This window comes from Contarinia nasturtii, unplaced genomic scaffold (genome assembly GCF_009176525.2).
Source record: "Contarinia nasturtii isolate CC-2019 unplaced genomic scaffold, AAFC_CNas_1.1 Cnas_scaffold_630, whole genome shotgun sequence".
NCBI classification, from domain to species: Eukaryota; Metazoa; Arthropoda; class Insecta; order Diptera; family Cecidomyiidae; genus Contarinia; species Contarinia nasturtii.
Window position 1 is genome coordinate 1,755,346 of NW_022197981.1, and position 23,311 is coordinate 1,778,656.

General features: G+C 33.1%; 4 protein-coding genes across 4 annotated transcripts; all 4 read right to left on the reverse strand.

Moving 5' to 3' along the window:
* Positions 1 to 3,364: 3,364 nt before the first annotated feature.
* Positions 3,365 to 4,775, reverse strand: LOC116340235. The gene is made up of 4 exons (XM_031766605.1): positions 4,566 to 4,775; positions 4,042 to 4,411; positions 3,762 to 3,976; positions 3,365 to 3,695 (listed from the first exon to the last, which is right to left on the reverse strand). Exons 1-4 carry the CDS (start codon positions 4,653 to 4,655, stop codon positions 3,441 to 3,443), a joined length of 930 nt encoding a protein of 309 aa, XP_031622465.1. The 5' UTR covers positions 4,656 to 4,775; the 3' UTR covers positions 3,365 to 3,440.
* Positions 4,776 to 5,219: 444 nt separating this feature from the next.
* Positions 5,220 to 6,479, reverse strand: LOC116340298 (BTB/POZ domain-containing protein 6-like). The gene is made up of 3 exons (XM_031766730.1): positions 6,154 to 6,479; positions 6,016 to 6,086; positions 5,220 to 5,938 (listed from the first exon to the last, which is right to left on the reverse strand). Exons 1-3 carry the CDS (start codon positions 6,422 to 6,424, stop codon positions 5,396 to 5,398), a joined length of 885 nt encoding a protein of 294 aa, XP_031622590.1. The 5' UTR covers positions 6,425 to 6,479; the 3' UTR covers positions 5,220 to 5,395.
* Positions 6,480 to 7,343: 864 nt separating this feature from the next.
* LOC116340317 (BTB/POZ domain-containing protein 6-like) lies at positions 7,344 to 8,407 on the reverse strand. The gene has a single exon (XM_031766753.1). The coding sequence runs from the start codon at positions 8,258 to 8,260 to the stop codon at positions 7,448 to 7,450; it is 813 nt and encodes a 270-aa protein (XP_031622613.1). The 5' UTR covers positions 8,261 to 8,407; the 3' UTR covers positions 7,344 to 7,447.
* Positions 8,408 to 11,873: 3,466 nt separating this feature from the next.
* LOC116340271 lies at positions 11,874 to 22,937 on the reverse strand. The gene is made up of 9 exons (XM_031766676.1): positions 21,794 to 22,937; positions 17,568 to 17,917; positions 17,232 to 17,453; positions 16,735 to 17,163; positions 16,470 to 16,640; positions 16,338 to 16,391; positions 16,139 to 16,223; positions 14,032 to 14,230; positions 11,874 to 13,957 (listed from the first exon to the last, which is right to left on the reverse strand). Exons 2-9 carry the CDS (start codon positions 17,904 to 17,906, stop codon positions 12,175 to 12,177), a joined length of 3,282 nt encoding a protein of 1,093 aa, XP_031622536.1. The 5' UTR covers positions 17,907 to 17,917; positions 21,794 to 22,937; the 3' UTR covers positions 11,874 to 12,174.
* Between the last annotated feature and the right edge of the window lie 374 nt (positions 22,938 to 23,311).

Below are 23,311 nucleotides of genomic sequence, written 5' to 3' on the forward strand. Positions count from 1 at the left end.
GGGGAGTTCTTCGGCACGAGTAATACACCTGCTGATACCTTTTGCTATAAAATCACAATATAATTACCGCTAAAAATAAATTTATTTTAAATATCGAGAAGAATTTAAAAACAACTATTAAATTTTGAAATATACATGAAAATGATACATCTTTTATTGATTTAATCTTGAATTACAGAAATAAAATATTTGAATTTATATAATAAATGCACATTAATTGGAATATCTGTTGCTAACAATAACATTAAGCCATTTTTGGTTGGCTTTTAGAACATTTTCCGGAACATCAACCACACCGCGAAAAACTTCAATTTTGGTTTTGACACGACCTTTGACCAATTGCAAAAGGGATTCATAGCTTCCCAAATCGATGTCCATTACCTTTACTTCACATGAAAATTGTGTTAGATTTTTGCCGTGCTTTAAAATACGTTCAATTGTCCACATCGAAATATTTCTCCAACCGTTCACTTCTACATTGATTGTTTCCAAGGTCGTTTGACTTTTCACCATATTGAGGAGGACATCTTCGAAAATGCTTTCGACTGGACTGCCAATTTTCAAATGTTTCAATGTTTTCAATTTTAGCACACGTTCACTTTTGCCATTCGACGGATCCAATGAAACCAATGACAATTCTTCAATTGGAACACTATTTTCAGCAAACATATTAGTGATTGTGTCCAATGTAATATATCGACCGAAATTGGAGCTCAAACTCTTCAATTTGCGTAAAAAGCTCAAATGTGAAATGTTTTCATTCCATACAGCATTCGAGAAATCGGACGAACGATGAAAGAAAATGGCCAATTTTTCGATATTCGGCGCACTATTGCGAATGGTTGCAAATATCAATGGCGTAATATATTGACAATCTTTTACCTTTAAGCACCGCAATTTTGGATTTAGAGACAAAAATTGCGTTAGCATTTCGTTCGTTAGATCATTAACGCCATCGAATTCCATTTGCTCCAAGTTCGGCATTTCGTGTATAAACCAAATGTTATCATGCTCCAATGATTTCAATTGTCGGATGCTCAACATTTTCAGCGATGAATACGATCGAAAGTTTTGTGGTGATGAGTGGTGCATATCCAATTTTTCCAACGATTTGAATTCGACTTGGTCAAAGTCTGGATTGTACCTGGTGATGTTGAGTTCCTTCAATCTTTCTCCGCAGTATTTCGTTATTAAATTGAATATGTAGTCATTGCGTTCGCGATTTGATGAACATCCGGTCCATGATAGCGATTCAATTGATCGGCCAAATGTACTCAGAAGTACACGTGCCCGTTCGGATGGCACACAGTTTGGAGGATATATTGCACTATCAACTATTTCAACATGTTTGAAGCGAGCTCGAAAACAGTTTTTTGCACCCTGAACGAAATCTGGACACACTCGAGATACCGTCAAAAAATGATCCAAATACACAATTCGTCGTAACACTTCCTCGATGCAATCTCCGTTCAAAGCATCCACTATAACTTCTCGTGGCAAACGACGTGACAGAATCCATTTTCGGATATGTTTAATTAAAGCCATCTTTGCGCAAATTTCTATTCAAAATTAACAATTTCAAGCTCTATCACTTATCTCTTGCCTTTGAAAATTTTAACTTTTCGTACTTTTTTCTGATTTTTTGTTTGTATGAAGGGCTCGTTTTACTTTTTACGTTTTAAGATAAAAAATTACTTTAGCTGAGAACAAGTCTTATAACAACGTTACTGCAAGGCTCACTGTAAATTGAATGATTAGTTTGACCACCAACATCCGCTTATATAGGAGCTGTGGAAAACACAGGTAAACAAAACACAAAACATGACCCTTAATAGGCACCAACAGGCATAAATTGTAATTGGGTATCCGGGCATAAATGGTAATTAACATGCCACACTAATTAGCCAGTTATTTTAATTAAAATTCTTAAGAAAATCAATTAGACTAACAATACAATAGATACAATTAGACTGATAGAAGCAACTTGATCCTTTTCATTGAAAGAATTAGCATTCAAACCATTATGGTGTGAATGAACTGTTAGTGTGTTAATTACCATTTACTATATAGGCGATTACCTGTTGAAATTCTTATGAAAACCAATTGGGTTAAGTACAATTAGTCTGTGAAAAGCAATTTGATCCTTTTCATCATTTAAACCATCACAGTTGAAAGGCTTAACAGATTGAATTGCCTGTAAATCGTTTCGTCAGATACATTTTGAATTTAAAATGTTATGAATATTTTAATTCCGTATTTGTCACAGAGATCCAAAGTATGAGTTATAAAAGTAATTGTACATGTTTGCATTCACTAAATTCGGCGAACTACTTAGGATTATTAATCATCAAAACAAAATCTTTCATTATTCTCTAGTAAACAGACTCATAGATGTGCTATAAACACGAGCGCAAACAAATTGAAAAAATGATCGCACAAATTTCAAACTACTGAAATCCGGCCATTTGACAAGGGGGTGTTGACATTGTTCATTAAATTTTATGGTTACTTGTTGTATAACATATGACCGAGTATATATGTATATTAGGGTGGGTCAATTATTTTGCATCAAAGGCTCATCGCGATTTTGGTTCTATAGGTCATAACAAGAATTTTTGCCCAAAAAACCATATGTCTAAAATGAATTTCGAGCCTCCCAATTTTTCTATGAAGATATTTTCCAAAATATTTGAAAATCGACTTAGACATTGCATTAAAAAGGCAAAAAAACATTATTTTTTTCTATCCAAATGTGTATGCGGGGGTTTTTTGGTACGAGAAAGCTGAATCTGGCCTTTGTTTTGCTATACAATCACGTTAAAATACACTTTCCTTACAAAAATTTACATTTTTTGAACAAAAATCAAACAATTTGTAATAAAAATACAAATTTCATCAAAATTTCTAGGTTTTTTGTGGCTAGAAACATTTTTAGAGTAATAATAATGCAATAACATCTTGTATTTATAATCATTTGAACGTTCTCATAGCTTGAATATCGAGAATTCCGTAATTCTCAATGATTTTATTTACCGTATCGATTCTCATCTAAAATGCAAGAACTCGTCTTCTCAATATCAAAAAAATTCACAGGAATTCACGTAAATTCACACTTTTGAATCGAGTGGTTATTGATGAGTTCGGTGAATTCGTGTGAATAGAATGAAATGTGTCAATTTAATAAAGTGAGGTTATGATAACCGCAATATTTTTTAATTTATTATTTTTTCAATATTTCCGATTGTTTTCGATAGAAAATCGCTCAAAATTGAAAATAAAATTAATTTTTATTAAAAAAATATAAAAAACATTTACAATTTTGTTACACAAAATATAATTTAGATATTATTATAGAATTCAGTCGTTGAAAATTTTGAATTAAGCCCCTAGAATGGAATAAATGGGCATTCACATTGTTTTCAATTCAATTAATTTCTAAGTTATTGGAATACTATAAATGGGGCTTCAGGTTGTATCACTAAATCACATTCACCATTTCTATTTGAATTTGTCTCTAAATGGACGTGGATATTTTCGCTTGCCACTCGTTTAAAATGTGTCCATGCTTTGGCCGTACATGGCATTACTGTTTTTGGTGTATTTTCATTTTGTACAATGTGTAAGTGTTTCAGCTTCGACACGGCAATCAGACGAAGCATTGAATCATCAATATTTTGTGGTGATATTTTCAGAATCTGAATATGAAAAAAAAAGAATTCCAACGATCAGTCTTTGTTTGCACTAAAACTCTTTGGGCAAACCTCTAAATTGGACAGCATTGAAATTTGTTGAAGCGGGCAATGATTGACTGTCAAATTAATAATTGACAGCACTTTTAATGATTGACTTAAACCAATACTTATTTGATCCATCAAACTGTTTGCTTCGTATCTCTCTAGCACCAAATCAACTAATTCTAATTCGCATAAATTTGGCATTTTTGATAATAATTTTTTGAAACTGCCGATTAATTGACCTGAAATTTACATAAATTATTTATCTATTTGATTAAGTGAAAGAGTGAACAATGAAACTACACACCTCCGATGCCAAACAGTTTGATTCCATTTGGATCTGAGTCGAGTGGTTGATCGCAAGGAAATTTAAACGTAAATTTACTAATATTGGACGACTGATGAAGCTTATTTTCCAGCATCTTGTTAAAATACGATTCAAACACTACGAACAACTGATACAAACTGGCAAAATGTTCGGTTTGCCGAATATTAATCCATCTGAAATGATGGCCGATTCGATGTAAACAATTTGTTATCTGGCCATAGTCCAAAATACGACTGGAATGGATTTTGCCCACATCGCAGCCAATTGGTTTCGTCAACCAGTATCCGTCAATGTCGACCTTTCGCCACACCTTTGGCAAATCAAAACACAGTGACCATCGTTGACAGACCTTAAATGATAAAATGTTATCTCTTTTTGTCACACCAGAACACTTCTTTTTCTTTCTTTCTACTTCATCGACTGTCTGTTACGACCACCAACATGATCATTAAAAGATTTTTTTTTTTTTTTCAAATTTCAAGGCGAAAAATAGAATAACATACCATGCTAGCGTTGAAACGATCTCCAATCGATAGCATTGTGAATATTTTTTCCATGATCAAGTCATCCAGAGATGTCCAATCTGATTCCATCGTTGCTTCAATGTAAATTGTAATCAGAAATAGAAAATTGTAACAAATCGAAAACCACTTGCTGTGAATTTTAGTACAAGTGATTCACATTGTTTTTCCAACGAACTACTGAATTTAATGAAGAAAATCTATTTTTGCATTCAAACCGCTTATGAGCGATAGTGAGCGATATCGCAAGAACAGCGAAAAGAAAATTTTGTTTTTCACTCTTGCTAAATTCAGCACACATGCGCACATATTTTCGAGATATTCCGCTTTTTTCTAAATATATACAGAGAACATTTTCGGACGCAGTACTTACACTATATGGCGACCAATTTGTTTGTTTCATTCGACACAAAAACGTTGGCTCATTCATTTTCACAATATCAAGTTGATTCTATGATCGCAATTCTGTATATGTTGTGCAAGTCTTAAAACAAAATTGAGCAATCTAGCTTGAACACCCAAAGTAGTGTAAAAATTTTGATTTGGATTTCATTTCAGACGTGTATAATAAACTTGATAGAAAAAATAGATTCTCAAGGAATATAAATTTGCTTTTTGCATTTTTATTTGGTCCAAGTAAACTGATTACAAAACTTCATTATATCTATATCAAGGCGTTATCCACCAAACTAGGAATACCAACTAGAAAACTACTATCAAAAACTAGCATTCAGGTTTCTATCAATCAGTTTGGTTTTTCAGATAAATCGGTGATTAGTCGATTGTATCCTACATTATGATTTTGGCAATAATCATTGTGACGCTCGGTTACTATTTCTAATCCGTTTACTAGCTAAAGCCCAATATGGTCTGAATTGACCATCAATATCTCTATTTATTCTTTTATTGAATGGTTTTATTGATGGAACCGCGATCGATTTACTATCCAACTTTTCAATAATGCTTTTGTATTCGTCGATAGTAAAAAATGAGCACGAGCTTCCGCATTGGATGAATTCCTTTAAGGTCATGCGGTCGAAATCAATAAGCTCGAAACATTCACCAAGTTCAGATCGCAAATTTTGCGGTATTGGATCGATTGACTTTTTTTCGCACGATTTTTTGGCCCATCTGATGCATGCATCAAATATTTCCTTTTCATTTCGTGTCAAACATTTTGATCGCATTATATATTTCAGTGTCGTTGAATCGATGTCAAAATTTTCCGATACATCCAAAAATTTGATGAATATCTTCCTTTCAGCTGATATTTGTAAATCATCCAGGCCATATCTCATGGCAAGCTCGAATATCTTGCACAAATGATCACCAATCATGTGGTGTTTGTCAAGAACCTAACAATGTTTAACAAAAAAAAAAATACTTATGCAAAAACTTGTAAAAATCAAATATATGTTATAGCAATTCAAACCTGAGCGCAAAGCATCATCACATTTGAAGCATCATATTTGTCGGCAATGCACATCACATCGGTTATGTTATCTGAGAAGGAAATCGCCACCGAAAACTTTAGCAACGTGTAGTGAAGACAATAATTATATTCGCTTACCCATGGTGATCATATCGGTCTTGAAGTAGACCACTTGCAAAAAAAATTCGAACGCCGTCGGTGATATGTCATCAATTTTAACGCTGCCTATTTCTTTCATTGGTCCATAAAACATCGCTTTGAACACCAAACTTTCGTTGGCCAGAACGATTTTATGTGCCGATATTTTGACCATTTTGCAATTCTGCTTAAAAACGAAATGTGCGTCAAACGTTTCTTTACTTTCGTACAAAGATTGTAGTTTCTTAATCGCCAATTGCTCTGCGTTCATTGTTAATGCGGTCAAGTTTTTACGTGATACAAATATATACTGTTTATTTTGAATGTTTTTGTATTTTCTGGAAAATACTGTATTTAATGTGTTAAATTCGATTGTTTTGGTAGCAAATGAATCAGATTAGTGAAAACGCGGGATAACGAGCGTCATTTTTTGCCGGTTTATAACTCAAATATTCTGACAGTGCATATTTTCTGTTACACACATTGACATTTTGGAGTTTCTCGCCAAGTTCTATTCTGTTCACTACTTTCAAGCATGTGTGTGTCGGCCAATTTGGCTGTAATATCTGTTTATTTTATGTTTATGTTAAATGTTGGGGATGCTTGTGTATTAGCGAGACTCTCTCTCTCTCTCTCTTTCTGAGTTGATTATAAACAATAGCAGACAATATTTTCAGATGAAATTTTCAAGTATACCATTTGTGTTTGTATTTTTTGTTACTGAAGTGAGATGACTTCATACTTACGTCGAATACTAAACGACGATCCTTTGTTAGTAACAACTTGTTATATATCTTACTGAAATTTCATGATTATAATGATTATGTTATTCCTTGAAAATATAATGGAAAATGAGATATGAAGTAAAAATCAAATTTTCTTATGAAAAATGAAATATAAAAAGCAATAAGAAGCAGTTAGAGACGGGAGGGTCAAATTCTCACTTTGACCTGAAAATTTCAAATAAATAAAAACAATTTTCTTCTCTCCTATGGTGAATCTTTTATTGTAATTGCAATAAATTTGGTCTGTTTGCTTCTTTTCCTCAAAGATGTAACTGTGATTGCTTAATTTTCTTTTTATCTTTTAAATATATACTGATCAACATATATACTGATTTTTTTTTTTATCCTTTATCTACTATATTCAAAATATAAATCATTACTTCTCGTCTATTGGATGGACTCTAACTGTCTTATATTAACTCAAATGAAATCTGTTACTTTGAAACAAGAACATAAAACATTGTATGAACAGTACAAAATTTAATCTGCTTTCTTTGTTTGAAAACATTTCATGTAAGGCGCCGCTGTTGCTTTTTGCACTTTACTGGAACTTTATTTATCTTCGCCATGATATTTTTGTATTCGTCGAATGAAAACATCGGATACAGTTCCTCGTACTTTATGAATTCTACTGCACTCATTTGATCGAATCGAATGTGCAATAATGCTGAATCAAGCTGTTTTCGCAAATTTTCCGGTGTCAAATCGATTGCATTTGTGACACATGAATGATGGGCCCATTTGAAGCAGGCATCCAGTTTATCTTTTGCACTGCAAAACACGAACTGGCTTTTAACGATATGTTCCAGTGTGTCGAAATCCATTTCCAAAAATGATGGTGATTTTAAAATCGTTTTTGAGTGCAATGCCATAATGGAAACACATGATGACTCTAATGCAGTCAACCGATAACGTAGAGCCTCATTAAGAATTCTGCATACATTGTTTGCATTCGCATTCAAACCGAAGAATTTCTCGCAAAAGTCCATAACATTTTGTTCATCGTAACGATCGGCCAAACAAATGACGTCGTAGATATTTTCCATGTTCACTGCATCGAAATGTTGATAAATTGCCTTCACAAAAGCAACAAATGATTCGATGGTTGTGTCAGCCATATTGATTTCATCCTTTTCCTTCATGGGCCCGTAAAACATTGCTTTGAATACGGGAGATTCGGCCGCCAAAATCAGCTTGTGCGCCGAAATTCGCTTCGATGGATCATTGTCGAATATAAAATGGACATCGACTGCTTCATTGTTTTCTCGCATTTCGTACAACGACGTCATGCGTTGAAGTGCCAACTTAGCCAAAAAATCCATTTCTTTTTGGATCACGTTTAATGTTCACTTTTTGATTTTATTTTTCGAAAAAATCTTCTTTTTCGATTACAAAACTATTTACGATTATAGTAGTACAGTACTTATACAAAATGGATCGGTTGTGAAATTGTTTTGTTTGACAACAATACAAACAATCGAATGCGCTCATTGAAAATCAGAGCATGGATGTTGGAGAATGTTACACATACACAATGATCCTTTGCTATAAACTGAGTCAAGTATTCAACATCAACACCAATGTAGTTCGCATCGATAAAGTTAACACGACTCTCTTTGAGTATATTTGTGCAACGAAGTGTGCAAGGGTTTATGACAGAACCAATAGAATGACACATTGACCGTTAGGTATTGTGAGTCTTGAAAATTGGTATTGGCTGGTGCGTTGGCAAAATCACCACAGAAGAATACGGTTTATCTTGTAAATTCATGAATAAGTCTGTTTGATCGTTCGTATACCATAACATATATTTGAATAAAAAGAGAACAATCTGAAATGTTGAACTTTTGTTCATTTCAAATTTGCACTCTTGTGCTTGTTTTTCTCTTCGTAAGAGACTAAAATCAAAAACTATAATCGAAATAAAGCCACTTTCTGATTTGATGTAATGGTCAACAATATTTGATTTATTGAAATTACTCAACGAATGATATTGCATATAAGATTCCAGATAAATTCACGAAATCCATGTGAAATAAATGATGACTACGCGTGTTCACCAAATACGGGTGTATTTGGTACATCATTGACACCGACCGCTTATGATCATCATTTATGTGAAAATTTGCAAAAATTGTGGCTGCACGAATCGACGGCCGACATTCACTTTGTCATTGAGATCGATGAATTTTGACCACCGATGGATTTTTGCAATGCAGCCAAAATGTTCTGAAGCATATTCTATTGTCGAACATACAGAATCGGTGAGTGTTCTAAGCCAGAACAACAAACCTTTGTTTTTACGGACAGTTAAAGGATCACAGTATATTACAACAACGAGAAATTTCCAAACGAATATCAATAAAAAATTTAATTGCACCATTTCCACAGTTCATAAAATGCTAATTCGACTGAATGTTTCCTAATTTCAAACAAGACTGATAACAACTAAATTGCTGGTTCACGAATTGTTTACGGTTAATTTCAATATTTTAATTGACTTTCAGTGATAAAAATAATTATATTTTTTATAAACAAATGTAAATAAATGCATTGTGAATGCCATTTATCCTTGCGCAACTGCATCATGATAAACTAAAAATAAATAAATGAATGACTGTCACAGGTGACTGCACTCACTTAAGGATAATTATAAGGCCTAAGCATAGCTTTTGACCAAGGATTTAGGAAATTACTCCTTTACAAATTGAGAAAAATAATCGAAATTTGCTTAACAAGTTTGAAAAAATAGGAAGAAGCTGGAGATTTAGATAAAATGGTGAAGCTGAAAATCTGTGTCTGTGTACAATACGCACGAGCGACCAGATATTATCTACACACAAGCTTCCTTTAATTTCAACGAGAGTATACTCTTACTATACTTACCTTCTGTAAAATGAAATAAATAAATAAAAAGCACAACCGTTTTTTCTTCTCAAAATCAGTTGATTTGTAGTCAATTTAAATTATTTTTATTCTTAATATTTGATATTTCCAACTGGATTAAACCTCTGTTAAAGAAAAAAAAAATATTCAATTTAATTCCATTTATTCTTTCCCTCCATATAATATCAATAAATCAAATTTGTTCTGATATCTGTCTGCTTGTTTTGATTTTATTTATAATCAACTTGCTAATTGATAAATTTTCTTTGTTTTCTTTCATTTTTTCCCTATATATTTAATTCCTTACAATGTATAAGGATTTGTTTTTTAATAAATTTGCTAGGGGGGAGACACCAAGAAGAAGAATAAATTCCGAATCCAAAAACACAAATGTGGAATCGAAACTATTTTTCCACTGTTTCCGTCAAAAATGTTAATTCTGCTATTCCAAACTATTCCACTAATCCATCAATAAACGTCAAAAGAGATGTCAAATGGATTTGAAGTGAAACAATTTTTGCTATTCCATGCACTGTTTCGCTATTCCACGCGAATCCATTCACATACGTTGCTATTTCATTGAAATTTCTCGAATCTTTACTCTAAAAGTCTAATCCTATTCCACGTGTCTGCCCCCTAGTAAATTTGTTTCTCTTTTTGTTCTTTTCGAGATTGCTCTTCTGCGTGCCAATTTCTTATTTAAAAAAATAGTAATAGTAGGAAAATCGTTGAAAATTCATAAATACTGTCAAATAAATACCGAATATTCAGAATTGATTTTGCTTTGTGCATAAAATTCAATATTTATAATAAAAGACAAACACAAAAAATACATAAAAATGCAAAACATTTCACAACGAAGACTAATCTACAAAAATGTTCAAAATCGGGCAAAAAAAACCGTTGTTAAACATTATTTATTCACGTTGAATCAAATTAATACTGCTAGTTTGTTGAGATTTACGAAAAGGTTGTTCATTAGGAAAAAAAAGGAAACATATAATAAATGCTTAATTGCAATATTTTTATACGGTTTTTAATAAATGTTTGGAATGAAGAAATATTAAATGGACGCGAATTTTCTCAGAAATTCCTACTCAGAAATGGATAATAATATTGCTTTGAATCGAATTTTGTTTGTCAATTTATTCATTGCCAATGAAATTTATACATTTATATTCTTCAGAAGAACTTTTTGATATTTATATATTATTATTAAAGAATTTGAATTTCAAAATATTTTCACCATTTATATTTTGAAATAAAGTTTGTTGCTTAAGTCTTCGAATTTGACTATGACTACCAATCAAATTTTTCGTCAAATCGGATTCACGATACCAACACAAGTCATGTGGGTGAAAAAATTGAAATTGTTCTAATTTTTGCTAAACAATACTGGTTACGTCACAATTTGATTTTTTTTAAAATATTTTTTGAAAGTGAATTTGTTAATCGAATGAATAAGTTTTTCCATTTATTTGTTTGGAAGAATTTGGCTAACACATCAAATATTTCTACATTCAATTTTTTTTTATTTATTTACATTGAAAATGCGATATCGTTCCATTTGCTAAAAAAAATGGCTGACTGTAAATTGTGAATTTCCAATTTACTTTATTTCAAACACTTTCACCAAAAATGACTCGGTTTTTTTAATAGTAATTTCAAAATGTGAAATGAATTGAAAGTGAAATAAATATATTAGATACATTTCCTTAACGCGAACAATATACTTTTTTTTTTCATGAACTGTATACGAGACTGTGTCATTATATATTGATATAGCAAAGACAAAAAAAAAATTGACAAATTAGTAAGGCTGTGTGTTGCATAGAGATTCCATGTGAATATCGAAGCCGAATCAGACAAATCGTTCCAGAAATGTGACTAATTCTTTAAACAAATCCAGAATTTTTATATAAAATATATATTTTTCATTTCATTTTAATGTCCATTTTCTTTTCATTCGGACAAAAAATAAACAACATACAATAAAATTCGAGATAAGATGATTGAGACAGAAAATTTGTTCGTTGATGAACGTAAAATAAACTAATAATTTCATTCGATGCTAACAATTCGTGATTTTGCATTCAGATGATGGCATATTTTACCATATTCCAAAATCAAATTAATGTTAATTTCTCTTGGTTTATGTTTCCAAATTCCGTTCTGCAATTGTGAGCGTATGTATGCATATGTGTGTTTGTGTGTATCGTCAAAAATGATTTAATTTAATTAAAAAATGAACAGCTTTTGGCCAAATGTTGTGCACACGCAATCACAAAATCATCCTCTTGAATAATATGAGAGAAAATGAATAATCCGTAATGCAATTGACTTGATGCGTTTACTGTTTATCATTCTGATTGACTTTAATACGAATCGTATTTGAATCGTTGAGCGGTGTGCTACCATTTTTCGTATGTAGTTTTGTGGGTCGATATGCAGTTGGAACAAAACTAATCGGTTGACCATTCGGTGATGTTGGTGTTTTTTGTAATTTTCGGCTGCTCAAACTGTTGTTGCTGCTACTACTGCTGCTGACTACTTCAATCGGTGGCAAAACCCGATTTAATTCATTTAAATTTGGTGATATATGAATGGTTGGCGATGTTGATTTGGTGCTAGTTTTTCGTTCCTGTGGACTATGCATAATTGGTATGCGTGATGGTTTCATCATAACCGGTGATTCGGGTTGCGATGCAACAATTGAATAAATATTATGCGTTGGTGATACGGGCGATTTGAGCTTTGGAATGTGTGATGTTGCTGGTGGCAACGGTGGCGATGATTGTAACAATGGAATTGTGTCTGGCGAATTTAAAACGGACTTACTATTTGGACTAGATGATTCGTCAGATGATTTTTTAAGCTCTTCGTCACATGTATCGTATTCGTTGCTGGTGCCATAAAATCGTTTATATTCTTTGATCGATGTGCTTTTGTGTGAGATGCCTGGTTGCGGTTGTACTGTTCCAGCTGATGCTGTACCACCACTGCCGGCCACTGTGAATGTTTCGTACTGGAATAGACTAGTTTCGTTGCCACTGCTGTTCGGACGACGTTTGTTCAATTCTTGATATTCACACTCTTTTGATGATCGACGCATCGATAATGATTCATATTGAACATTACTTTCGCTTACAAATCGTTTGCTGCTTTCAACCGTTATTGGACTTTTGCGTTGTCTTGATTCGGCCGATTTATATTTATAATATGAATATGAATAGTTTTCATCATCGTCCGGTGAGTATTTGTCGTGTTCATCATGATTGAATTTTTCATCGGACATGCTATCGGATTTGTATCGTGTTGCGGCCAATTCTTCAAACGATGTCATTTTCTTTTTTGTTTCACCATTCGAATTCAATCGCAATGACAATGAACTATTGCCCAAGTTGGATGATGATGCCATTTCATTGGATGCACCTGGTTTATCTTTTATTTCAAAATTTATGGACGATGAATTGGATTGAATTGATAAGCGTCGCTTAATCATATGACTGCATTCCATTAACATATTCGATTCGAACATTGCTGATGGTGACTTTCGGCTAAGACTACCGCGACGTGATGATGACGACGTTGCTGTACCGCCAACACTTCCACCGATCCCAATGTAACCAAGGCTATTATTTGTGCTAAGCGATGCATCCGCAAAACTTTTCGCTAAATCATCGTCCGATTGATTGAGTACACAATGCACTGGTGTTAAATCGCCCGAACCGTAAATAATTGAATTTTTATTGCTCACATTTGTTTGTGTCAAACCACTAAGCGTTTTTGGTGGCATTGACTGTGGCTGTGGCTGCCATGCTGCCATTTGCCCAGAACCTGGTGATGGTGTTTTAATGTGGTTCACATTACCATTGCTACTTATCATCTTATGATTATTGTTATTTGAATGTTTTTGAATATTATTTGCTTCCGATACAGATATACTATTTGGCTTTGAATCTTTGGTGCTTGGCGACGACATGTTCGATTTCTTTATACTATCTTGTTGATGTTGCTCATCGGGAGGTGCTGGTGGCACATAGATTCGTACAATATCTTGCGGCGATATGGTTCGCGGTGTTGGTGTAACCATTGTTGTACGTCCAATCACACTTAACGAACAGAACGCTGACCTGAATGAATTTAGGATTTTTTTTAAAGTCAAAATTCAACCATTTTGTCAAAATTAAAATAAAGTTCTACTAACCCCGAACTACTTTGATTTTCTGCATCATCTTCGCTGAGGCTTCGATTGTCATCAATACATATATCATATGCCTGTTGAGATCGTTGTCCGCTCGAAAACACACTCAAATCAGCCGTTGATGTTACTGATGTATCGGCCAATGATTTTCGACTACTTCCCAATAACGATCCACCATCTTCTGATTCTGGAACATTGGCACCTAATTGAATCACATTTCAAATTTTAAATAACATTTAACTCAAATCTACTAGTTAGTCTATGTATTTGTGTATCACAAGGTAAGCTTTAAATTAAAATCCACCCGTGTAAAGAAAGAAGAGAGATAGAAGAGCGATGCATGCACCAAAAAAAGACAAAATTAATTGAGGTCACCACTTCTTACACCACTAAAATAAGTCCAAACTTAAAATAATAACATTTTTAACTGTAACACTCACACAATTTCCGACAATAAACTGTGTTGTACTGAATTTATTCATTACAGTTTGTTTCATTCATTTCATTTTATTATAACTGAATATTTAAAGTGTATTTCATGAACACAAATTGATTGAATTAGATTTTTCTCGTATAAAAAATGTCTAAAAAAATAACTGTTTTTCGTTCTTATAATTTGTGATTCGGTTTAGTTTTTAAGTATTTTCACCATGTTTGGTTTGTGTTGAATTCATTAAGTGATTTTTTTTTTCTTGTATTCATATTGAAAGTCGAGGCAGCACTAAGGAATAAAAGATTAAACATCGATTTTAGATCGAAACAACGTTCAAATAAAAATTTCTTCTATGCAAAATGTTCGAGATCTGTGTGTGTGTGTGTATGTGTGTGTGTGTGTGTGTGTGTGTGTGTGTGTATGTGTTATTATGAAAATAAAATTGATAACGACAAGGAGCCGCAAACTGTTCATTATTCATATGAATACAGAATTTCAATATTCTTTTTTTATTTTTTATTTTTTGAATTCACCGATTGAGATGATTGTTTGTGACATAATTATTTGAAACTCCTTTTAGATGTGTTCGAAAATGGAATGATGTAAAGAGAGATAGCAGAAGTAGAGAGCGAGCAAAAATAAAAAACATTCAATATAAACATTTGCAATAAGTTACAACTATGATGATTCGAACAAAGCTTCTGTTGTCTAAACTTGTTGTTTCTGGTAGATTTTGACACATTTTTAACACAAAAATATTCAATGGCTTTAAAACGGAGAGCAAATGATTTCAATTCTATACGAGTAATTATGTGTTTAAATTTTATAAAATATATCATTTAAATTGTTGTTTCCGAAGGCTCCAAACTGAACGAAAAATTCAGAAGTTTCAGAAACACTACAATAGACAATGTGATATTTACTTCTGGCATAAGTAAAAGGGTTGTTAGCGAGTTCTGAACAAACATCGATTCGAATTTAACCAAAGCTCAAAAAAAGAAATGAAAGAAAATGTCAAGTAAATCGGGTTTCAGTGATCTGAGTGACCTCTGTGTGATATTCTGTCAAAAGAATCACAAAGTGCTTGAAAGGCACATTTCAAATTTGGGTACTCAAATTATGTGCAAGTGAGGTGCCAAGGACTTAATCAATAGACATTGGTCTTAGTCGGAGACGCATTTCTACACGACGTTGCTTAACTATCATCAGAATTTGCGCGGGAAACATCATAGCTTGAAAATAGCTACTTTAAGTAAGTGTTAACATTTAATCCTTTCGGATTTTTTTGATGAAAATTCCAAAAAATAATTACTTAATCCCATCTATCACTAGTTGTAAAGTGCATTTTCACCTGTGCATACATTTTAATAAGGTTTAAAAACAAACAAAGCAAATTACATTAAACAAACAATTCAAATGAAGATTTACAAAATATTACTTCAAATTGTTCACTTTTTTCACGTTCCTATATCGATTGATAGGTGAAAAAAAATGTAAGAATCAAATCCAATGAAGTAATATTATGCGCATTTGGATGAAAGCGAACATAGAAAATATGTAATTATGTGAGTTGTGAAAAAGATGTGCGTGCGCATCAAAAACATTCGTGTGATTACTTTAATAAGAAGAATGTGCATGAAATTTATGTTCAAATCAAATAATAAGATAAGAGCTTACCGATATTTAAATGACCATTTGAACCATTCATTGTCAATTGTGTTTCAGTTGCATCCTGTGCCATTTGTTCGCGCTTCAATATTACCTAAGGGGAGAATCACAAAAGAAATGAATCGAATTAATTTAAAGTTATCGAAAAATAATTGTCAATCAATAATAATTAATAAGCAATTTTTAAGTGAATGCTCCTAGGTATTACCGTTTGCAAAACCTCTTTCTCTGAATTCGTAAACAATGACTTACGAATACCAGCCTGTCAATCAAGAAATCAGATAAATCAATTAAAATTAGTTTGAACGATCTTTAGAATAATAAAGTGTGGAATAATAACCTTAGCTTCAAAATTTTGCTCCTGGAATTCGCCAAATGGTTTTTGTGGTAGTTCATTTGGTGTGGGTGGTGGCGGTAAATCCATTTTTGCCTTTCGTAAATCGTCCATTGATTGTTCCAGCATTTTGATCACATAATCATCATCATAACCGAAATCACAATGTAATTTCGTCTGTAAAAAATCGAAGAAATAAAAAATGAAGAAATCAAAATTACCGAACTTGCGAAATATGCCACGGTATCCCTTATAGATAGAAATTAATTACCTGGAGATATTGTACAATAAGATCCATATCTTTTAATTTTAGAATTTTATTTTTATGCAATCGCAATATTGTATATGCCATGGCAGTGACAACACGTTCACCGTCCAATAGATAAATATCCCATACGCGTAAGCATAAACTAAATGGTATTCGTTCGATGAAAATCACAAAGAACCACTTTAACGAATATAGTATTGAGTCTAAATTGTATTGATCAAAGTGCTTTTTCAATTTTGGCATGAATCTCGAAATGATTTTGTCATGGTGATTTAGGAATCGTGTTAATTTCGGAAAACCTTCGATGTACAGGCCATGCATTGCATATTTTTTATGTGATAAAAGCGTACTCAATGCCCAAAATGCTTCCTCTTCATTCATATACATTAATAATACGCCGGCCACACCGGACATCCCCTGGCAATAACCGACCTGTCCAACAAATACCAAATTTATTAAGAATGTCTATTTTCCTCACGCGCATTTCTAATAATACGAACCTCCATGTTGTACATGCTGTACGCGGTAAGAACGTTGAATAACGATTTTTGCTTAATACCATAACGATCACGATAAATAAAATGATCGCGAAATTGTCGATTCACATCTGAATCGATTTGACGTGCTTCGGTGCTCCATTGACGTGCCACCTTCAACATTCTTTGGTACACGTCTTTGTTTTCTTTCATCGTTTGTTCGATATTCAACAGTTTTAGCCACACCTGTGTAAAATGACAAATTAACAACAACAAAAAAAAATGATTATAATAATAATGAAACAAGTTAGAAATTTTGTTGTTAACATAAAACCGGATAGAGACTGTCAATTTTATTACCATCGCTCGAAGTTTTTCTGGAATGCCTTTGTATGTGCGACGATGCAATTGTTCGGCGGTCTTTTTACTTTCCCATCGTTGAAGCATCTTCAACCATTTTTTCTCCCGTTCGATTTCGATTGAACGAGCTTTTGCTTCATTTGGATCGGATCGCTGGGGCAATCGTTCATCATGAATGAATCCATATCGATCGGTTTGATGGTAAATTTCAAAGCCGGGATCTTCCCACGGATCAATTTCAGCACCAGGTTCACGGCCATGATCATAACGTTGAAACAACTTTGCACGCTCTTCATTGGCTCGAGCCACCATTTTTTCTTCATCCATGCTTTTATCCATTGTATGGTATGCTATAAAATACATATACACATCTAATTAAGGCGGCACCAAAACAAAAGTTTTATTCATCGTTTTGAAGCATCAACATTATGTATTGTATGAATATTAAGTTCCAGGTCGAATCATTTGAAAAATCGAATCATATTTTGTGATGCTGGCAAATGCATAAAATTTTGTCGATTTACGACCAAACGGAATTTGATTTGATAAAAGTTAATTTTATACTAATTACAAAAAGTTGCAAAACATCCGATGCAAAGACCTCGTCACTGCTGAATTAAACAACAAGAGTAGCAATAACAACAATTTTTTTTATTCAATAATGGAGAGTGTGCAATTAGTGCTCTGTGTCTTCCATATGAAAAAAAAAAACGAAAAAAGAAAAGGTAAATATAGGCAATAGCATCTGTTTCTTTCTCTAATATATGCATCTATGTTCTTGTCATGCATTTCGCGTAGCATGCATGCATAACAATGTAGTTTGTCATGTCATGTACGAAAAACAACACATGTGTGGTTTTTCCATTTCTTTCTTGCTCACTCTCTTACTATTTCTGTTATAAAAATTCAACCGCCGTGAAAATAATAATTCATAATTTCTTCTTTTCCACTATGTATGCAGTTAGATGCGCACATAGACTTTTTTTGCGATCACACACACGTTATATGTATACAGTTTTTTTGCAACAAAATGAAATAATGTTGAAAAAAATCGCCGGAAAAAAACTAACATTAACTCAAAATCGTATATCAAAATTATGCTGTCACATCAACAGCTTTTTCGTATTCGACTAAAGTGTTATTGACTTAATCTACTTTTTTTTAATCATCAATCCACAACACTCAAAAGCCAAAAAAATGGATGGTAGTTAAAACGATAGTAGTTAGATTCTGTTTGCTAAAATTATTGGCCTCAAAACCAAATGGAATCGCGTTTTTAGCTTTATTTGGCATACTCTTTCCAATTATGTTTTAATTTTAGAAGTGTCATGTATAAATATAATGTGATGCAAAACACCGTCAAATCGACGATCGACGATTTGATGATAGTCTTCAATGCTCTCGCTCTCGCCAAATATATCGAAGTGAAATGAAAGAACCAGTTAACTGTAAAATTGAATAAGTTAATTTGTATTCTTCATGCGCATATATGGTACAGATTTAGCGATTGGCATTTGTGCTTGATTCTCTGTCATCATCAGCGTCGGCGGCTATAACGACAGCTGCGGCAATATCACCGACCATGATGGTGTTGAAGCGTTCAATGTCTGTGACTTGTTTTCTACCAAACACAAACGAAAGAATGATGAAAAGAAAAACCAGCGCCAGATTTCGAATGTCAATAACAAGAAAATAGAATCAAACCTATGCGACAGAAATCGAATTGTGAAATTCCAATTACTTAAAATGGCTAACAAACAGTTGTTTCTCTTCTTTAATAGCTGAATCTTGTTTTCTTTTCGTCGTCGTCGTCTTTGTCTCTTTTCTCTTTTTGCTATGTGTATTTTGTATAATTTCTTAGTAAATTTTGCTGGATTCGACCGCTTTTGTTATCAATACATAAAAAAAATGGAAAGAGCGTTGACTAATACCATTTGCAATTTAATGAACATCATCGTAAATGATGTGGTTCTTCTATTTTTGAATTCTTGGCTTGTGTTCATTGCGATTGCTCTTTCTTTATATTCACGTGAATATCAATCTCTCTTTCACTCTTTCTTTACACTAACCGTTCTTTGAACCGTCCTCAAAGAACTATGAGCATTAAAAACAAACAACAACAGCTACAAAAAATGCGAATAAGTGCTAAAAAAAGTGTATAAACAAAACGAAATTGGCAAATGACAATCTCAGCTTAACACAAAAGCCTGCAACATATCAGCATCGCACATGCACACACACAATCAAATGCATAAAGAATGAAGAAAACAATCTGAGAAATAGCAAACGCATCATCGTTCATTCGTTTGGCTTTTGTTTTCCACATATAGCTGCAATTTTAAGTGAAGAGTGTATTATTTTTGATTGATCGAATGATTCATTATGTCTTTCTCTCTCACTCTCTCTCCGTATTCGGCGTGATTCAGGTTGTTTTGTTTAATTTAAGTCATTGAAAGGCGATGCATTGTGCGAGTAATTTTTGTAGTCTATCTTGGTTGATGTAATTCAAGCCATGTTTGATTAACGGTTTATATATTTTTTGTTTTGTTTTTGAAATGTCTTTCAGTCGATATGATTTCGGCTCTCTTTCTCTCCTTTCTGACCATCTCCACTATCATTCCACACGATTTTAAATAGATTCATAAGGGTGATTGATACAAATGACGATTGAGCGGTTTTATAGTATAATTGAAGAAAGTTTTTGAGCCGGTCGGTCAATTTCACTATTATGCATAATACTTCATATTATATAAATCTTGGTATAGAAGGGAATAGAATGTACGTGGTGTGAATACGAGCGAATATCATCACGTAGCATCAAAAATTGACAGTTGTTGTTAAGAATATCAATAACATCGTATTCAAGACTATGTAAAATAGAGTCGCCACTGTACACACAATTATTCAAGCAATTGGTTTTTTGAATGCCGGAACTTTTTCTGAAAAACACCTTTTTCCCAAACGAACATTTTACCGCACATTCGGGAATTTATCCAAGAAGAATTCAAGAATTCACGTAAAAATCTTCGTTCGTGAAAAAGTATTTTCGTAAAATGTTTCGGCATTCGATTTTTTTTTAGAAGTTTATTGTGAATATCGCCGGGAGCGCCAATTTTAGGGAAAGCGCATTTCAATGGTAAAAAAAGCCAAAGTCTTAACATAGATTACGGTGGTATTTGAAGAATATTCACGACACACTTACACATTTCGAAACATTCTTCCAAAATGGAATGTCCGAAAACAAACACACGCGTCAAACCAAGCACGTCATATCTGCATAACAGATTTGTTGTTGGATAAAGAGTTTGCCATGAATTCAAATGAAAAGATTTGAAACAGAAGTGTTATGTTATACTCGTGGCTGTTCAAATCAAACCACAACATAATTGGATCTTGTTTTTAAAATTTAAAAAAAAACGTATAATCCCGTTCAATTTTTTTTCATCCACTCACGATTTTTTGCTTTTCTTAATTTTTCTCTCTTGCTCTTTAATACACACAATTCTGGGAGCCAATCAATGTTCTATGGTAGAGCGAGGGCGAGAGATGGATAAATTAAAAAGAGAGAAAAAATTGTTTGGAAAACTTTCTCTTAGTCTGTTACAAGAGATTGAGAGCGGCACCTCTTGACAATACACACATTTCATTTCTTCTATAATGGGAAACACATGATGCGCCGTGTGCAAAAGTGTGTATCAATAAAAATCACGGGAAATTTGAGCCTCTGACTTTTATATTATATTCTATAGAGAGCAGCAAACAAAAACATACACACACATTCCACAATCAATTCAGGTCACATGGAATGCATGCATTTTCAATGGCGGGCTTCTCATTAGAATTTTTCTTATCGTCTCTCTCTCTCTCTCTCTCTCTGTATGCCTCTTTCAAAAATACCAATCCGAAAATCGTTTCATTTGATTTGTTACACATTTGAAGTGATGATCTGCAGATTTCATGCGAATATGCGGTGTACATTGAAAAATTATGGGCTTGTAAATGCTCCAGAAATGAAATGCAATAGAGTAAAGAAAAAAAAAAAAGAATTATGCAAATCCCATAACTCAGTGTTGCTATTGCACTTATTTCGTTTTTGTTTATTGCACAATAAATAGCACAAAGTTGACTTCGATTTCCAAAATGAAATTCAACTCAAAATCACTGTCACTTAAACATAAAGGTAAGATTTTCGAAAACAAAAGAAAATATAAGTAAAAATTCATTACATCTGTCAAGTGTGTTGTGATCGCTGCGTTGAGTTATTGGTAGTTTTTTTTTATTTGTTTGACGTTGCCTTTGGTTAGGTATTTTATTGATAATTTCATTTGGATGTTATTTTCACATTTTCACCTTGTTTTATGTGGTTGCTGTTGTTTGTGGTTTTTCAATTCTCTTTTGCTATTTATTGTTGACCAATTATTGTTTGGCCAATTTCATTGATAATTGACGTTTCGCTGGAATTTCGTTATTCGCCTGTGATATTCCATTAAAATTGCAATGTATGTAACGTGTTCAAATGTGTGATTCATTTACGTTGTTACTGTTTCTTTTGGGATGTGTTCGATCTGATTTGTTCGATTTCGGAAACGAAGAAAATCGATTTGGAAGCTATTTAAACTCGAGATGCGTTTTAGTTTTGCCAATCCTTTTTCCAAATAACCACAAACAACATTACGTTTCGTTTACAAGACACTAGAATTTTTTTCGTTTGCTTTTTTTTCTTGTCATCAACGAAAACACATTCGATTCACACAAAATAGACACACAATATTTACAACGAAAAATCAAATGTTAGGAAAAGAATCAAATTTTTATTCAACTTCGTTCACGGTGTGGTTTATTTCTGTTGTTGTGTTTTTTTTTTCTTTGCGAAAAGATTGTATTTGCTGGTACCCTTCTTGCAATGCTCTTTAGTATGTATACAATTGTTTTTCGGTTTGATCGGGTTCAAGTTGGAAGCTTTGCAAAAGTGTCAATTTTGTGTTTTGTTTATCCAAATTATTGTGCACACTGTTATTAAATTTTATCACCGATATTTGTTGTATGCTGACATTGATACAACTTCTATGAAATTTATATTCTAAGCCACATAAACACAAACGCGAATACACGAAACTCATTCGCGCAACGAATGCACTTTCATTCAATCCCTTTCGGAACTACATTGAAATAAAATATCATACATTTTGCGTGTTTTTTTTCACTCCACTCTTCGCTACTTTTCGCTTCACACAACAATCTCACTTGTTTCGTTCGTATGTTAAATACGACATATGAAAAAAAAAAACATACGAACGAACGAAGAAGAAGAAGACAATGACGACGACGTTGAATTCTTTTCCTAACGCGCTCTTTCTCTCGACAGTCGAATGTGCTTCGCAATTCCTCTCTTTTCCGCCTAAAAAATGATTGCTGCGACTTGTTGTGTATGTTCATCTCTGATACACACTCTCACTTACTTAAATGGCGGTTCACTTGGTAGGTGCATGTGTCCATGTGAATGTCAAAATTGTGTGTTGATTGAAGCAGAAGCAGCAGCTGCAACAACAACAACCTAGAAGCAGAAGCAGCAGCTGTGTGTATTGGTATTGCTTTTTTGACACAATACACATGAATGTGTATCCATAACCGTTTTTTTTATCTTACTCCAACGATATACTATTATACGGTATGTTGAATACAATACTTTGTTTCCATGTGACCGTTATGGCTTCTTCGTTTCATGTATTTGTTCAGAATACCAA

What these genes read in the sequence shown, in the direction of transcription:
- LOC116340317 (XM_031766753.1), bottom strand. Translation starts at nt 8,260, where the DNA reads ATGGATTTTTTGGCTAAGTTGGCACTTCAACGCATGACGTCGTTGTAC.
- LOC116340235 (XM_031766605.1), bottom strand. Translation starts at nt 4,655, where the DNA reads ATGGAATCAGATTGGACATCTCTGGATGACTTGATCATGGAAAAAATA. An exon ending in ATCGTTTCAACGCTAGCATG is followed by an intron (nt 4,412 to 4,565) that starts GTATGTTATTCT and finishes TTATCATTTAAG; the next exon opens with GTCTGTCAACGATGGTCACT. An exon ending in CAAACTGTTTGGCATCGGAG is followed by an intron (nt 3,977 to 4,041) that starts GTGTGTAGTTTC and finishes TGTAAATTTCAG; the next exon opens with GTCAATTAATCGGCAGTTTC.
- LOC116340298 (XM_031766730.1), bottom strand. Translation starts at nt 6,424, where the DNA reads ATGAACGCAGAGCAATTGGCGATTAAGAAACTACAATCTTTGTACGAA. An exon ending in GACCGATATGATCACCATGG is followed by an intron (nt 6,087 to 6,153) that starts GTAAGCGAATAT and finishes TTTCCTTCTCAG; the next exon opens with ATAACATAACCGATGTGATG. An exon ending in TGATGATGCTTTGCGCTCAG is followed by an intron (nt 5,939 to 6,015) that starts GTTTGAATTGCT and finishes AAACATTGTTAG; the next exon opens with GTTCTTGACAAACACCACAT.
- LOC116340271 (XM_031766676.1), bottom strand. Translation starts at nt 17,906, where the DNA reads ATGGATAAAAGCATGGATGAAGAAAAAATGGTGGCTCGAGCCAATGAA. An exon ending in AGAAAGAGGTTTTGCAAACG is followed by an intron (nt 16,224 to 16,337) that starts GTAATACCTAGG and finishes TTCTCCCCTTAG; the next exon opens with GTAATATTGAAGCGCGAACA. An exon ending in AAATGGTCATTTAAATATCG is followed by an intron (nt 14,231 to 16,138) that starts GTAAGCTCTTAT and finishes TGATTCAATTAG; the next exon opens with GTGCCAATGTTCCAGAATCA.